A 17,500-nucleotide genomic window follows, 5' to 3' on the forward strand; every position below is an offset into this window, starting at 1 on the left:
TCTATATTTATATCTCTCTCTATATATATCTCTATATTTATATCTCTCTCTATATATATCTCTATATTTATATCTCTCTCTATATATATCTCTTTATTTATATCTCTCTCTATATATATCTCTATATTTATATCTCTCTCTATATATATCTCTATATTTATATCTCTCTCTATATATATCTCTATATTTATATCTCTATATTTATATCTATATACCACCCTGCGTCTCTCTATATATATCTCTATATTTATATCTCTATATTTATATCTCTCTCTATTTATATCTCTCTCTATATATATCTCTATATTTATATCTCTCTCTATTTATATCTCTCTCTATATATATCTCTATATTTATATCTCTCTCTATATATATCTCTATATTTATATCTCTCTCTATATATATCTCTATATTTATATCTCTCTCTATATATATCTCTATATTTATATCTCTCTCTATATATATCTCTATATTTATATCTCTCTCTATATATATCTCTATATTTATATCTCTCTCTATATATATCTCTATATTTATATCTCTATATTTATATCTATATACCACCTGCGTCTCTCTATATATATCTCTATATTTATATCTCTATATTTATATCTCTCTCTATTTATATCTCTCTCTATATATATCTCTATATTTATATCTCTCTCTATTTATATCTCTCTCTAATATATCTCTATATTTATATCTCTCTCTATATATATCTCTAATTTATATCTCTCTCTATATATATCTCTATATTTATATCTCTCTCTATATATATCTCTATATTTATATCTCTCTCTATATATATCTCTATATTTATATCTCTCTCTATATATATCTCTATATTTATATCTCTCTCTATATATATCTCTATATTTATATCTCTCTCTATATATATCTCTATATTTATATCTCTCTCTATATATATCTCTATATTTATATCTCTCTCTATATATATCTCTATATTTATATCTCTCTCTATATATATCTCTATATTTATATCTCTCTAATCTCTATATATATCTATATACCACCCTGCGTCTCTCTATATATATCTCTATATTTATATCTCTATATTTATATCTCTCTCTATTTATATCTCTCTCTATATATATCTCTATATTTATATCTCTCTCTATTTATATCTCTCTCTATATATATCTCTATATTTATATCTCTCTATATATATATCTCTATATTTATATCTCTCTCTATATATATCTCTATATTTATATCTCTCTCTATATATATCTCTATATTTATATCTCTCTCTATATATCTCTCTATATTTATATCTCTCTCTATATATATCTCTATATTTATATCTCTCTCTATATATATCTCTATATTTATATCTCTATATTTATATCTATATACCACCCTGCGTCTCTCTATATATATCTCTATATTTATATCTCTATATTTATATCTCTCTCTATTTATAATCTCTCTCTATATATATCTCTATATTTATATCTCTCTCTATTTATATCTCTCTCTATATATATCTCTATATTATATCTCTCTCTATATATATCTCTATATTTATATCTCTCTCTATATATATCTCTATATTTATATCTCTCTCTATATATATCTCTATATTTATATCTCTCTCTATATATATCTCTATATTTATATCTCTCTCTATATATATCTCTATATTATATCTCTCTCTATATATATCTCTATATTTATATCTCTCTCTATATATATCTCTATATTTATATCTCTCTCTATATATATCTCTATATTTATATCTTCTAATATATCTCTATATTATATCTCTCTATATATCTCTATATTATCTCTCTCTATATATATCTCTATATTTATATCTCTCTCTATATATATCTCTATATTTATATCTCTCTCTATATATATATACGTAGTGCACTACCCTACAGGCCTTGGTCATTAAGCAGTGCACTATATAAGGCATATGTGAGATATGTATCTCACTCTCACATATGCCTTATATAGTGCACTGCTTAATGACCAAGGCCTGTAGGGTAGTGCACTACGTAGGGAATAGGGTGCCATTTTGGGATGTGGACTCAGGTCTAAAGTAGTGCAATACGTAGGGAATAGGGTGCCATTTTGGGATGTGGACTCAGGTCTAAAGTAGTGCACTATGTAGGGGAATAGGGTGCCATTTGGGATGTATATCAGGCTAAAGTAGTGCACTACGTAGGGAATAGGGTGCCATTTGGGATGTATATCAGGCTAAAGTAGTGCACTACGTAGGGAATAGGGTGCCATTTGGGATGTGGACTCAGGTCTAAAGTAGTGCACTACGTAGGGAATAGGGTACCATTTGGGATGTATCTCAGCCTAAAGTAGTGCACTACGTAGGGAATAGGGTGCCATTTGGGATGTATCTCAGCCTAAAGTAGTGCACTACGTAGGGAATAGGGTGCCATTTGGGATGCATTCCTGTTTTAGTGTTTGTCCGAAGGACGGGTATAAAATGCTTGTCAGACGATAAATGACTTGTCTTGTTGACTTAGACGGAGGAGGGAAATGTTCGTACAGGTTGAGGTTGAGGTGTGTAAGAGACTGTGTGATGGATGGAAATGTTCCTACGTGTTGAGGTTGAGGTGTGTAAGAGACTTTGTGATGGGTGGACGGTTGGACGAGCACATTGTGGTTTCCGAACCAAGTGGACCTTATACATTAAAATCACTGAGGTGGGCAGTGGACACACTCACACACTCACCCAGACTCACACACACACACACACACACACACAACCAGACTCACACTCACCCAGACTCACCCAGACTCACACACACACACACAGACTCTCTCACACACACACACACACACACACACGCACACAGACACACACACACACACACACACACTCACACACACAGACTCACACACACACACACACACACTCACACACACACACACACTCACACACACAGACACACACACACTCACACACACAGACTCACACACACAGACACACACAGATTCACACACACACACACTCAGACACACACACTCACACAGACAGACACACACACACACACACAGACACACACACACACTCCCACATACAGACACACACACACACACATACACATACACTCACACACAGACACATACACTCACACACACACACACACACACACACACACACACTCACACAGACACACACACACACACATATATTATAACACAGGATGAGTTGAGAGTATCACAACGCTTTACCATTCAAAGTATCCCCAAGAAACACGAGCATCAGGGAGACAGATGTACTTAGGACACATTATAATACTAACAACTTGGACAAAATTATAATAATGTTGAAACGAAATGGAAGCAAATACAATTTGACAACAAAATCAATGTTGCCGTGGCAACAATATAATTTTACGACAGCTGTGAAAACAGGATGATGTGCAGTCTACAGTAGCGACGACATATAGCTTCATATATATATTCTATGCGTAGCTAGCTAGCTAGTTAGGTAAACAGGAAAAGGGTTGGAGAGCCAGCTGAAACAATGTGTTTTGTTTAACAGTATATATGACATTATTGCCACTAGCTAGCCAGCCGTTCACAGGCAGCCTCACTGGGCCACAGGCAGCGTACCGACAGCCTCACTGGGCCACAGGCAGCGTACCGACAGCCTCACTAGGCCACAGGCAGCATACTGACAGCCTCACTGGGCCACAGGCAGCGTACCGACAGCCTCACTGGGCCACAGGCAGCGTACCGACAGCCTCACTGGGCCACAGGCAGCCTCACTGGGCCACAGGCAGAGTACCGACAGCCTCACTGGGCCACAGGCAGCGTACCGACAGCCTCACTAGGCCACAGGCAGCCTCACTAGGCCACAGGCAGAGTACGGGCAGCCTCGCTGGGCCCACATCAACGTGTAGCTGGAGCTAGTTGCGCTAAAGTTTGCTAGCTACATGAGGAATTCCAAATGATATATTTTACTTTGCAACAGAATACATTTGCTTTCCCGTACACTTTAAACGCACTCTGTTTTTTCATCTGAATACAGGTTGTTTAACTCAATCTAACTAACGTTGTCCATGTTCTTCGCTGTTGGTTTGCCGTGACCTGATCATCTGGCGTCCATGTTGTTATGTTATGTTCGGTAAATCCCACCCATTCCTGGTGATTGGTCAATGCAGTAGCCCAATGACTTTACCAAGAACGGGCTCCTGTTTTCTGAGTTGTTTTCTGTACAATAGATGGAAGGCTTTCCGATAATAAATCAAGTGTTTGGCCATTCAGCATCCCTTCCAACTTAAGGCTGTTACTCAGAGGAACATTTTCAGAAAATGTCCTGTACTTTTTAGCGTACAGAAAATAGTTTAGCCGCTCTTGGACAGTGCTGCGGTACGGCTGTTGTCAATCGTTACCTTGACAACATTAGCATTTGTATGTCACTAACCGGTTATTTCCATGTCTCAAACGAAGGCCAGAGAAACTCAAAGCCCTCTTCTGGGAAGTGTGTTCACCTCCTCCCCATCACTCTCACCTCCCTCTGCACTCTGCGGCACCCTATTCCCTATCTAGTGCACTACTTTTAATCAGGCTTCATAGGGCTCTGGTCAAAAGTAGTGCACTATTTAGGGAATATGGTACCATTTGAGACACATACTCTGGCTTATTCCTATTGGAGGGTATTCAAGGTACGAGTCAAGGTGGTTTGGAGGACAGCAGGACAGTAATACCATGCTAATGCCATGTGCCTCTCTCAGCTCTTTCTTTTCTTCTCCCAGAAGAGGGCTTCCAAATGATATATTTTACTTTGCGACACAATACATTTGCTTTCCCGTACACTCTCTTCTCTCTCTCTCAGCTCTCTCTTCTCCCTCTCTCTTCTCTCTCTCTCTCAGCTCTCTCAGCTCTCTCTTCTCTCTCTCTCTCTCTCTCTCTCTCTCTCTCTCTCTCTCTCTCTCTCTCTCTCTCTCTCTCTCAGCTCTCTCTTCTCTCTTTCTCAGCTCTCTCTCTCTCTCTCAGCTCTCTCTCTCTCAGCTCTCTCTCTCAGCTCGCTATCTCTCTAAGCTCTCTCTCACTCGCACGCTCACTCTCTCAGCTCTCACTCTCGCTCTCTACCAGTCTCCCTCCCTCCCTCTTCAGATCCAGTAGGTCATTAAAGTCAGCTATAAAACCATTAATAGCAAAATTGTTTTTTTTTACATTGGATAAGAGTAGAGACTCAGAGCTAGAAAATGGTATGTCATCCACTACAGTTGAGGAACAATGGGAAAGTAATTCTGCTTTGTATGTTGATAAACTTGTAACCCCACTTTTGAGAAAATGGCCCTTGAATGTTTTGGCACCTACTGGAGAGCTCTTCTTTGTCTACACCCATAACGTTGGCTAGCTTGCTAGCTACTTCCATACACAAATGAGAGAACACTTCACTCTGACCATTTTACTCACCCTAGCAGAGCTGGTGAGGCTGTTTTTCTGTTATCCAGAGCGTTGGTGACTGTAACTGTGCTGCTGGCAACAATTGAATTGTTCTTTTTTTTGCCAACCGGCCAAATTCATAAATTCGTCAGTTATTCTTTACCAGCTACGTCTATCGACAGTTGTCGCAGTGACATCATAAACATTCTATTGAAATTGTTACTTGTATAGTGGAGTCTTTTGTTAAGACATGTAGCTAGCTAGCTAGCTAAACAATGAACCATAATCCCAACTCATGATGTTACTACCCTGCATGAATCTGCAGGAAGCTAACCGACCAGGTTCAATGCTTTAGGTTATAACTACTAAAGCAAATGGCTCTGAGATACGAATCGTATTGCTACACAGATCAGACACGTACCGTTAGCTAGCTGACCTAACAGCAGCAGTCAAGCCCCCGAGCTAACTGGCTAACGTTGGCTAGCTTGCTAGCTACTTCCAAACACAAATGAGAGAACAGCTCACTGACCATTCTACTCTCCCTAGCAGAGCTGGTGAGGCTGTTTTCATGTTATCCAGAGCGGTGGTGACTGCAACTGTGCTGCTGGCAATAATTGAATTGTGCTTTTTTTGCCAACATTTACTGACACCGGCCAACTTCAACAGGTGTTGAGCGTTGGTAAATGTGTCAGTTATTCTGCGCTCTCTGGCACACAGACAAGAGTGTAATGAAATCGGAGGAGATACCCAGAGCGAATTTACCAGTTACGTCTATCAACAGTTGTCGCATTGACATCATGAACATTCTATATATATTTTTTTAACCTTTATTTAACTAAGCTAGTCAGTTAAAGAACAAATTCTTATTTACAATGATGGCCTACCAAAAGGCAAAAGGCCTCCTGCAGGGACGGGGATGGGGACGGGGACGGGGACGGGGACGGGGACGGGGACGGGGACGGGGACGGGGACGGGGACGGGGACGGGGACGGGGACGGGGACGGGGACGGGGCTGGGATTAAAAATAAAGATATATTACATAAAAATAAAGGACAAAACACAAGAGAGACAACATAACATAAAGACATAAGAGAGAGACAACATAACATAAAGACATAAGAGAGAGACAACATAACATAAAGACATAAGAGAGAGACAACATAACATAAAGACATAAGACGACAACGACCTTTATCAGAATGTGACTGGCAGAACGGGTGTTGAATGTGGAGGATGAGGGCTGCAGTAGAGACTGGCAGAACGGGTGTTGAATGTGGAGGATGAGGGCTGCAGTAGAGACTGGCAGAATGGGTGTTGAATGTGGAGGATGAGGGCTGCAGTAGAGACTGGCAGAACGGGTGTTGAATGTGGAGGATGAGGGCTGCAGTGAAGACTGGCAGAACGAGTGTTGAATGTGGAGGATGAGGGCTGCAGTAGAGACTGGCAGAACGGGTGTTGAATGTGGAGGATGAGGGCTGCAGTAGAGACTGGCAGAACGGGTGTTGAATGTGGAGGATGAGGGCTGCAGTAGAGACTGGCAGAACGGGTGTTGAATGTGGAGGATGAGGGCTGCAGTAGAGACTGGCAGAATGGGTGTTGAATGTGGAGGATGAGGGCTGCAGTAGAGACTGGCAGAACGGGTGTTGAATGTGGAGGATGAGGGCTGCAGTGAAGACTGGCAGAACGAGTGTTGAATGTGGAGGATGAGGGCTGCAGTAGAGACTGGCAGAACGGGTGTTGAATGTGGAGGATGAGGGCTGTAGTAGAGACTGGCAGAACGGGTGTTGAATGTGGAGGATGAGGGCTGCAGTAGAGACTGGCAGAACGGGTGTTGAATGTGGAGGATGAGGGCTGCAGTAGAGACTGGCAGAACGGGTGTTGAATGTGGAGGATGAGGGCTGCAGTGGAGACTGGCAGAACGAGTGTTGAATGTGGAGGATGAGGGCTGCAGTAGAGACTGGCAGAACGAGTGTTGAATGTGGAGGATGAGGGCTACAGTAGAGACTGGCAGAACGGGTGTTGAATGTGGAGGATGAGGGCTGCAGTAGAGACTGGCAGAACGGGTGTTGAATGTGGAGGATGAGGGCTGCAGTAGAGACTGGCAGAACGAGTGTTGAATGTGGAGGATGAGGGCTGCAGTAGAGACTGGCAGAACGGGTGTTGAATGTGGACGATGAGGGCTGCAGTAGAGACCGGCAGAACGAGTGTTGAATGTGGAGGATGAGGGCTGCAGTAGATATCTCAGATAAGGGGAAGTGAGGCCTAAGAGGGTTTTATAAATAAGCATCAACCAGTGGGTCTTGTCACGTGTATACAAAATTGCCAGTTTACAGAGGAGTATAGAGTGGGTGAGGTGTCCTATAAGGAGCATTGGTGGCAATCTGATGGCCGAACGGTAAAGAACATTTTAGCCGCTCGAGAGCACCCTGACCTGCCAATCTATAAATTACATCTCAGTAATCTAGCATGGGTAGGATGGTCATTTGAATCAGGGTTAGTTTGGCAACTGGGGTGAAAGAGGAGCGATAGAAGAAACCAAGTCTAGATTTAACTTTAGCCTGCAGCTTTGATATGTGCCATCTAGCCAGTGGACAGTGTACCATCTAGCCATACTCTCAAGTACTTGTATGAGGTGAGTACCTCAAGCTCTATATCATCAGAGGTAGTAATCACACCGGTTGAGAGAAAGACATTCTTCTTGTGTTGTCCGGCCCAGGAGTGCGAAGGTGAACGGCAAGGCACTGGAACGACAAACCGCCCTTGCTGTCTCTGCATGACCGGTTCCCCTCTCTCCACTGGGATTCTCTGCCTCTGACCCTATTACGGGGGCTGAGTCACTAGCTTACTGGTGCTCTTCCATGCCGTCCCTAGGAGGGGTGCATCACTTGAGTGGGTTGATCACAGACATGATCTTCCTGTCCGGTTTTGCGTCCCCTCGGGCTAATGCAGTGGTGGAGGAGATCTTCATGGACTATACTTACCCTTGTCTCAGGGTAGTAAGTTGGTGGTTGAAGATATCCCTCTAGTGGTGTGGGGGCTGTGCTTTGGTAAAGTGGGTGGGGTTGTATCCTGCCTGGTAGGCCCTGTCCGTGGCTATCATTGGACGGGGCCACAGTGTCTCCCGACCCCTCCTGTCTCAGCCTCCAGTATTTATGCTGCAATGGTCTATGTCAGTCTGTTATATCTGGAGTATTTCTCCTGTCTTATCCGGTGTCCTGTGTGAATTTAAGTTTGCTCCCTCTAATTCTCTCTCTCCCTCCCCTCCCGGAGGATCTGAGCCCTAGGAACATGCCTCAGGACTACCTGGCCTGATGACTCCTGGCTGTTCCCAGTCCACCGGGTCATGCTGCTGCTCCAGTTTCAACTGTTCTGCCTGCGGCTATGGAACCCTGACCTGTTCACCGGACGTGATACCTTGTCCTGGACCTGCTGTTTTTGACTCCCTCTCTCTCTCCCTCTACTGCCCCTGCGTTCTCGACCTCTGATTTAACCTGCTCTATCTATGAACATTTGAACATCTTGAAGAAAAATCTTGCCTTAATGTATTCTTATAATCTTCACCTGGCACAGCCAGAAGAGGAGGAGGACCTGCCTTTCTAGGGAGTTTTTCCTAGCCACTGTGCTTGTACACCTGCATTGCTTAATGTTTGGGGTTTTAGGTTGGGTTTCTGTACAGCACTTTGTGGCATCAGCTGATGTAAAAAGGGCTTAATAAGTACATTTAATTGATTGATGGTGATTTTGGTATTAGAAAATCTCTCTGCAGCTCTGGATGCCACTTACTGCATTGCAGAACCTACATTTCCTCTCATTTCCATCAAATCATTAGTGCCTGTGAGTTTTAGTATCCTAGAGTTCTAGAGATTCATAGAGTTCTAGAGTCTTAGACTTCTAGAGTGTCCAAGAGTTCTAGAGTGCCCTAGGGTTCTAGAGTGTCCTAGAGTTCTAGAGTGTCCTAGGGTTCTAGAGTGTCCTTGTCTTATTCTGTAAGTCAGATCATGAATGGGGTCCAAACGTATTAAGGCACTTACATTCCATATCAAATGAAAGATAAAACAGTACATCATATAACATTATTACACCACTACATATCTACTACTGGTAGACCTACTACTATTACACCACTACATATCTACTACTGGTAGACCTACTACTATTACACCACTACATATCTACTACTGGTAGACCTACTACTATTACACCACTACATATCTACTACTGGTAGACCTACTACTATTACACCACTACATATCTACTACTGGTAGACCTACTACTATTACACCACTACATATCTACTACTGGTAGACCTACTACTATTACACCACTACATATCTACTACTGGTAGACCTACTACTATTACACCACTACATATCTACTACTGGTAGACCTACTACTATTACACCACTACATATCTACTACTGGTAGACCTACTACTATTACCCACTACATATCTACTACTGGTAGACCTACTACTATTACACCACTACATATCTACTACTGGTAGACCTACTACTATTACACCACTACATATCTACTACTGGTAGACCTACTACTATTACACCACTACATATCTACTACTGGTAGACCTACTACTATTACACCACTACATATCTACTACTGGTAGACCTACTACTATTACACCACTACATATCTACTACTGGTAGACCTACTACTATTACACCACTACATATCTACTACTGGTAGACCTACTACTATAACACCACTACATATCTACTACTGGTAGACCTACTACTATTACACCACTACATATCTACTACTGGTAGACCTACTGCTATTACACCACTACATATCTACTACTGGTAGACCTACTGCTATTACACCACTACATATCTACTACTGGTAGACCTACTGCTATTACACCACTACATATCTACTACTGGTAGACCTACTGCTATACACCACTACATATCTACTACTGGTAGACCTACTACTATTACACCACTACATATCTACTACTGGTAGACCTACTACTATTACACCACTACATATCTACTACTGGTAGACCTACTACTATTACACCACTACATATCTACTACTGGTAGACCTACTACTATTACACCACTACATATCTACTACTGGTAGACCTACTACTATTACACCACTACATATCTACTACTGGTAGACCTACTACTATTACACCACTACATATCTACTACTGGTAGACCTACTACTATTACACCACTACATATCTACTACTGGTAGACCTACTACTATTACACCACTACATATCTACTACTGGTAGACCTACTACTATTACACCAATACATATCTACTACTGGTAGACCTACTACTATTACACCACTACATATCTACTACTGGTAGACCTACTACTATTACACCACTACATATCTACTACTGGTAGACCTACTACTATTACACCACTACATATCTACTACTGGTAGACCTACTACTATTACACCACTACATATCTACTACTGGTAGACCTACTACTATTACACCACTACATATCTACTACTGGTAGACCTACTACTATTACACCACTACATATCTACTACTGGTAGACCTACTACTATTACACCACTACATATCTACTACTGGTAGACCTACTCTTACCACTACATATCTACTACTGGTAGACCTACTACTATTACACCACTACATATCTACTACTGGTAGACCTACTACTATTACACCACTACATATCTACTACTGGTAGACCTACTACTATTACACCACTACATATCTACTACTGGTAGACCTACTACTATTACACCACTACATATCTACTACTGGTAGACCTACTACTATTACACACTACATATCTACTACTGGTAGACCTACTACTATTACACCACTACATATCTACTACTGGTAGACCTACTACTATTACACCACTACATATCTACTACTGGTAGACCTACTACTATTACACCACTACATATCTACTACTGGTAGACCTACTACTATTACACCACTACATATCTACTACTGGTAGACCTACTACTATTACACCACTACATATCTACAATACAACATGTTGAATACCACCATACAACAATATTACAATGTATGTGTGTGTAGAGTGTATGTTTTAGCGTTTGTGTCCGTATGCGTGTGTCTGTACCTGTGTGTGTCTGTACCTGTGTGTGTCTGTACCTGTGTGTGTCTGTACCTGTGTGTGTGTCTCTTCACAGTCCCCGCTGTTCCATAAGGTGTGTTTTCTGATTCTACTGCTTGCGTCAGTTACCTGATGTGGAATAGAGCTCTATGTAGTACACTGTTCGCCTCCAATCGTCTATTCTGGACAGAGCCTAACCTGTACAATACAAAACATTTTATCCACACAATGAGAATTAAAGATGGAATCTGCATCATCGGAAACGCGACGATCGCCTTTGTTATTGTTTTTGTTGATGAAACAGAGATGAGGAACGTTCAACCACGCGGTCAAAACAATGACACATTCTGCTGTTCTGTTGTGTTAAAACTCTGTTGGTTGTTTACTACTTTGTTGTTGTATTCTCCCCAAACAGACTATGGACGTTTGACCATGAAGGATTCCAGTTGTAAAGCTAATACTTAACTTCCTGTTGTTCTCCCCGTTGCAGGACTATTTCACGGACCTGATCACCAACGACAGTATCAACTTCTTCCGTATGTCCAAGAAGGTGTACCCTCACCGGCCAGTGATGATGGTCCTCACCCACGCTGCCCCCCACGGGCCGGAGGACTCAGCCCCACAATACGCAGAGATGTTCCCTAATGCCTCACAACACATGTGAGTTGCACACACGCACGCTCACACGCACGCTCACACACGCACGCGCGCTCACACACACGCTCACACACACGCTCATACGCACGCTCACACACACACTCACACACACACTCACACACACAAGGTACTACATACTGTATTTGTTTCAGCGAGGAGAGGAGAGGAGAGGAGAGGAGAGGAGAGGAGAGGAGAGGAGAGGAGAGGAGAGGAGAGGAGAGGAGAGGAGAGGAGAGGAGAGGAGAGGAGAGGAGAGGAGAGGAGTTAAGTTTAGGGCTGATTTCCAGGTGTTATTGCTAATCTACAAAGCATTACATGGACTTGCTCCTACCTATCCCTCCGATTTGGTCCTTGTCCCTAGAATTTCTAACCAATCAGCTTGATTCTTGATTCCTATGGTTCTGATCCAGCATTGTTCTGATCTCTCAGGACAGGGCTAAGTTAGGCCTCTCCATTGGTTGGAGTTGGGGGGGATGTTACTAGACCCCTTAGGGATAGTCCCCTTTTTTCAATTTCCACCTAAATGACATACCCACATCGAACTGCCTGTAGCTCAGGCTCTGAAGCAAGGATATGCATATTCTTGGTACCAATTGAAAGGACACACTTTGATGTTTGTGGAAATGTGAATTGAATGTAGGAGAATATAACACAATAGATTTGGTAGAAGAAAATACAAAGAAAAAACCAACCAGTCTTTTTCTACCGCCATCTTTGAAAGGTCCCAGTTATAGCATCACTCTGGTTGTAATTCCAATGGTGTCCACAAGATGGCAGCAGTGTATGTGCAACGTTTTCAGATGGAATAACTTGAAGTATGAGTGAACTACAAGACATTTAGTGTGAAGTCACCCAGGTACATCTGGGCAAATCGTGAAGGAGACATTTACATTCACATGACATTTTTCTGCAAGAATATCCTCAAATCTATATACTTGGACTTTGATTCAGCTTTTCCAGTATTAGTAGCCATATTATAAGTTTAGTTTTATTAACTTCATAACTCTGACTATCCTTATAGTTTTTGTCCAAAATGAAAAGGCCTGCTGTCATACAAGCATAGAAGCTACATTCTACAACATGTACATGGTGTCCGGATACACCCGAAAAGCCCAGCTCATTGGCTATCTAGCTAGCTTTGTTTGACCCAGATTGGTGCTTATTTGACCGAGATACAGTCGTTCAAGTGATGTCCGCCCGCATCATCGGTGTGTCATGAAGGCGTTGCTCTCTGACTAAATAGGGTGTTCTATAGGATATACTACACCCCTAATGATATAGTGAAGTCCAATTTGGACAAAATTCCACTGGTCTAATGTCCATTGCTTGTGTTTCTTGGCCCAAGCAAGTCTCTTCTTCTTATTGGTGTCCTTTAGTAATGGTTTCTTTGCAGGAAATCGACCATGAACATTTCTGAGGCTGGAAAGTCTAATGAACTTATCCTCTGCAGCAGAGTTAACTCTGGGTCTTTCATTCCTGTGGCGGTCCTCATGAGAGACAGTTAACTCTAATGAACTTATCCTCTGCAGCAGAGGTAACTCTGGGTCTTTCATTCCTGTGGCGGTCCTCATCAGAGACAGGTAACTCTAATGAACTTATCCTCTGCAGCAGAGGTAACTCTGGGTCTTTCATTCCTGTGGCGGTCCTCATGAGAGCCAGTTAACTCTAATGAACTTATCCTCTGCAGCAGAGGTAACTCTGGGTCTTTCATTCCTGTGGTGGTCCTCATGAGAGACAGTTAACTCTAGTAAACTAATCCTCTGCAGCAGAGGTAACTCTGGGTCTTTCATTCCTGTGGCGGTCCTCATGAGACCCAGTTAACTCTAATGAACTTATCCTCTGCAGCAGAGGTAACTCTGGGTCTTCCTTTCCTGTGGCGGTCCTCATGAGAGACAGGTAACTCTAATGAACTTATCCTCTGCAGCAGAGGTAACTCTGGGTCTTTCATTCCTGTGGCGGTCCTCATGAGAGCCAGTTTCATCATAGCACTTGATGGTTTTTGCGACTGCACTTGAAGAAACTTAAGAAGTTCTTGAAATATTCCTTATTGACTGACCTTCATGTCTTAAAGTAATGATGGACTGTCATTTCTCTTTGCTTATTTGAGCTGTTCTTGCCATAATATAGACTTGGTCTTTTAACAAATAGGTCTATCTTCTGTATACCACCTCTACCTTGTCACAACACAACTGATTGGCTAAAACACATTAAGAAGGAAAGAAATTGCACAAATTAACTTTTAACCAGGCACACCTATTAATTTAAATGCATTCCAGGTGACTAACTCATGAAGCTGGTTGAGAGAATGCCAAGAGTGTGCAAAGCTGTCATCAAGGCAAAGGGAGGCTATTTGAAGAATCTCAAAAATAAAATAGATTTGGATTTGCTTAACACTTTTTTGGTTACTTTTTTGGTTACTACATGATTCCATATGTGTTATTTCATATTTTGATGTCTTCACAAATGTTCTCAATGTAGAAAATAGTAAAAATAAAGAAAAACCCTTGAATGAGTAGGTGTTGTAAAACTTTTGACCGGTAGTGTTTCCACCAATATATTGTGGCATCATACCAGCCTTTTGTCGGATGTGTGGTGACTCCTCCTCCCTTCCCCAACCCTTCCCCTCCCCTCTCCTCTCTTCTCCTCTCCTCCCCTCCCCAACACTCTCCTCTCCTCCCTTCCCCAACCCTCCCCTCTCCTCCCCTCCCCTCTCCTCCTCCTTTCCACAACTCTCTCCTTCCCCCCTCTCCTCCTCTCCTGGAGGCTGGGTACTTCCAGGAAAACCAGTCATGTTGGCGTCAGGGGAATGAACCCAGCCCTTTTAGGAGAGTCTTACAGGACACACCTTGGACATCTGTCACACTATACATTATACACAAGTTCTCCGCATGGCTGCGTCCCAAATGGTACCCCATTCCCTATGGGACCTGTTCAAAGGTAGTGCACTACGTAGGGAATATGGTGTCATTGTGGACATCTAGCCTGGGTTCTAAAGGGTGTTAGTCTGTGATTAGTTCACACCACATTGCCAAGCTGTAGTTCACATTACCAAGCTGTAGTTCACACCACATTACCAAGCTGTAGTTCACACCACATTACCAAGCTGTAGTTCACACCACATTACCAAGCTGTAGTTCACACCACATTACCAAGCTGTAGTTCACATTACCAAGCTGTAGTTCACAATACCAAGCTGTAGTTCACACCACATTACCAAGCTGTAGTTCACATGACCAAGCTGTAGTTCACATTACCAAGCTGTAGTTCACATTACCAAGCTGTAGTTCACATTACCAAGCTGTAGTTCACATTACCAAGCTGTAGTTCACATTACCAAGCTGTAGTTCACATTACCAAGCTGTAGTTCACACCACAATACCAAGCTGTAGTTCACACCACAATACCAAGCTGTAGTTCACACCACAATACCAAGCTGTAGTTCACACCACATTACCAAGCTGTAGTTCACACCACAATACCAAGCTGTAGTTCACACCACATTACCAAGCTGTAGTTCACACCACATTACCAAGCTGTAGTTCACATTACCAAGCTGTAGTTCACATTACCAAGCTGTAGTTCACATTACCAAGCTGTAGTTCACACCACATTACCAAGCTGTAGTTCACACCACATTACCAAGCTGTAGTTCACATTACCAAGCTGTAGTTCACACCACATTACCAAGCTGTAGTTCACATTACCAAGCTGTAGTTCACACCACATTACCAAGCTGTAGTTCACATTACCAAGCTGTAGTTCACACCACATTACCAAGCTGTAGTTCACATTACCAAGCTGTAGTTCAGACCACAATACCAAGCTGTAGTTCACACCACAATACCAAGCTGTAGTTCACACCACAATACCAAGCTGTAGTTCACACCACAATACCAAGCTGTAGTTCACACCACATTACCAAGCTGTAGTTCACACCACAATACCAAGCTGTAGTTCACAATACCAAGCTGTAGTTCACACCACATTACCAAGCTGTAGTTCACAATACCAAGCTGTAGTTCACACCACATTACCAAGCTGTAGTTCACATTACCAAGCTGTAGTTCACACCACATTACCAAGCTGTAGTTCACAATACCAAGCTGTAGTTCACACCAGAATGTAAGCCCACCACAGATTAGCTGGATCTTACCAAGTCAAGCAACACATTGAAGAACTAATGCATGTAGTGGGAAGTCTCCTTGTTTGGTTTTTCATCAACATCAAAACCAACAGTAGACGTGTACGATACTCCTCTCTCTCTTTACACCGCCACCGCTACAAAAAACACCCCACCCACACCCACCCACCCCCCATCCACCCGCACCCACCCCCACCCACACCCTCACCCCTACCTACCTACCCACACAGACACCCACCCACACCCTCACCCACCCTTACCCACACAGACACCCACCCACACCCTCACACCAACAGACCAACCTACCCACCCACCCACACCCACAGACCAACCCACCCACCCACAGACCAACCCACCCACTCACACCAACAGACCAACCCACCCACCCACACCCACAGACCAACCCACCCACCCACCCACAGACCAACCCACCCACACACCCACACCCACAGACCAACCCACCCACCCACCCACACCCACAGACCAACCAACCCACACCCACAGACCAACCCACCAACCCACCCACAGACCAACCCACCCACTCACACCCACATACCAACCCACCCACCCACACCCACAGACCAACCCACCCACACCCACAGACCAACCAACCCACCCGCTCACACCCACAGTCCAACCCACCCACCCACACCCACAGACCAACCAACCCACCCACTCACACCCACAGTCCAACCCACCCACACCCACAGACCAACCCACCCACCCACAGACCAACCCACCCACCCACACCCACAGACCAACCCACCCACTCACACCCACAGACCAACCCACCCACTCACACCAACAGACCAACCTACCCACCCACCCACACCCACAGACCAACCCACCCACCCACAGACCAACCCACCCACTCACACCCACAGACCAACCCACCCACCCACACCCACAGACCAACCCACCCACCCACCCACAGACCAACCCACCCACACACCCACACCCACAGACCAACCCACCCACCCACACCCACAGACCAACCAACCCACACCCACAGACCAACCCACCAACCCACCCACAGACCAACCCACCCACCCACAGACCAACCAACCCACCAACCAACCCACCCACTCACACCCACAGACCAACCCAGTGGTGGAAAGATGACATACTTCACTAAAATTATAGATACCTTAGAAAGAGAAAGTTACAGAAGTGAAGTGAGTCACCCAGTAAAATAATACCTGGTTTTAAATAGC

General features: G+C 43.2%; 1 protein-coding gene across 1 annotated transcript in view; it reads left to right on the top strand.

The window, feature by feature from the left end:
- The window catches only part of LOC109882753 (extracellular sulfatase Sulf-1-like), a 78,673-nt gene that overhangs the window by 7,235 nt on the left and 53,938 nt on the right, over positions 1-17,500 (top strand). Inside the window, exon 4 of the mRNA XM_031796881.1 lies at positions 11,979-12,148. Coding sequence (XP_031652741.1) covers positions 11,979-12,148 — 170 coding nt within the window. The remainder of the gene's footprint in view (positions 1-11,978; positions 12,149-17,500) is intronic.

The sequence above is a fragment of the Oncorhynchus kisutch genome, linkage group LG18 (assembly GCF_002021735.2).
Source record: "Oncorhynchus kisutch isolate 150728-3 linkage group LG18, Okis_V2, whole genome shotgun sequence".
NCBI classification, from domain to species: domain Eukaryota; kingdom Metazoa; phylum Chordata; class Actinopteri; order Salmoniformes; family Salmonidae; genus Oncorhynchus; species Oncorhynchus kisutch.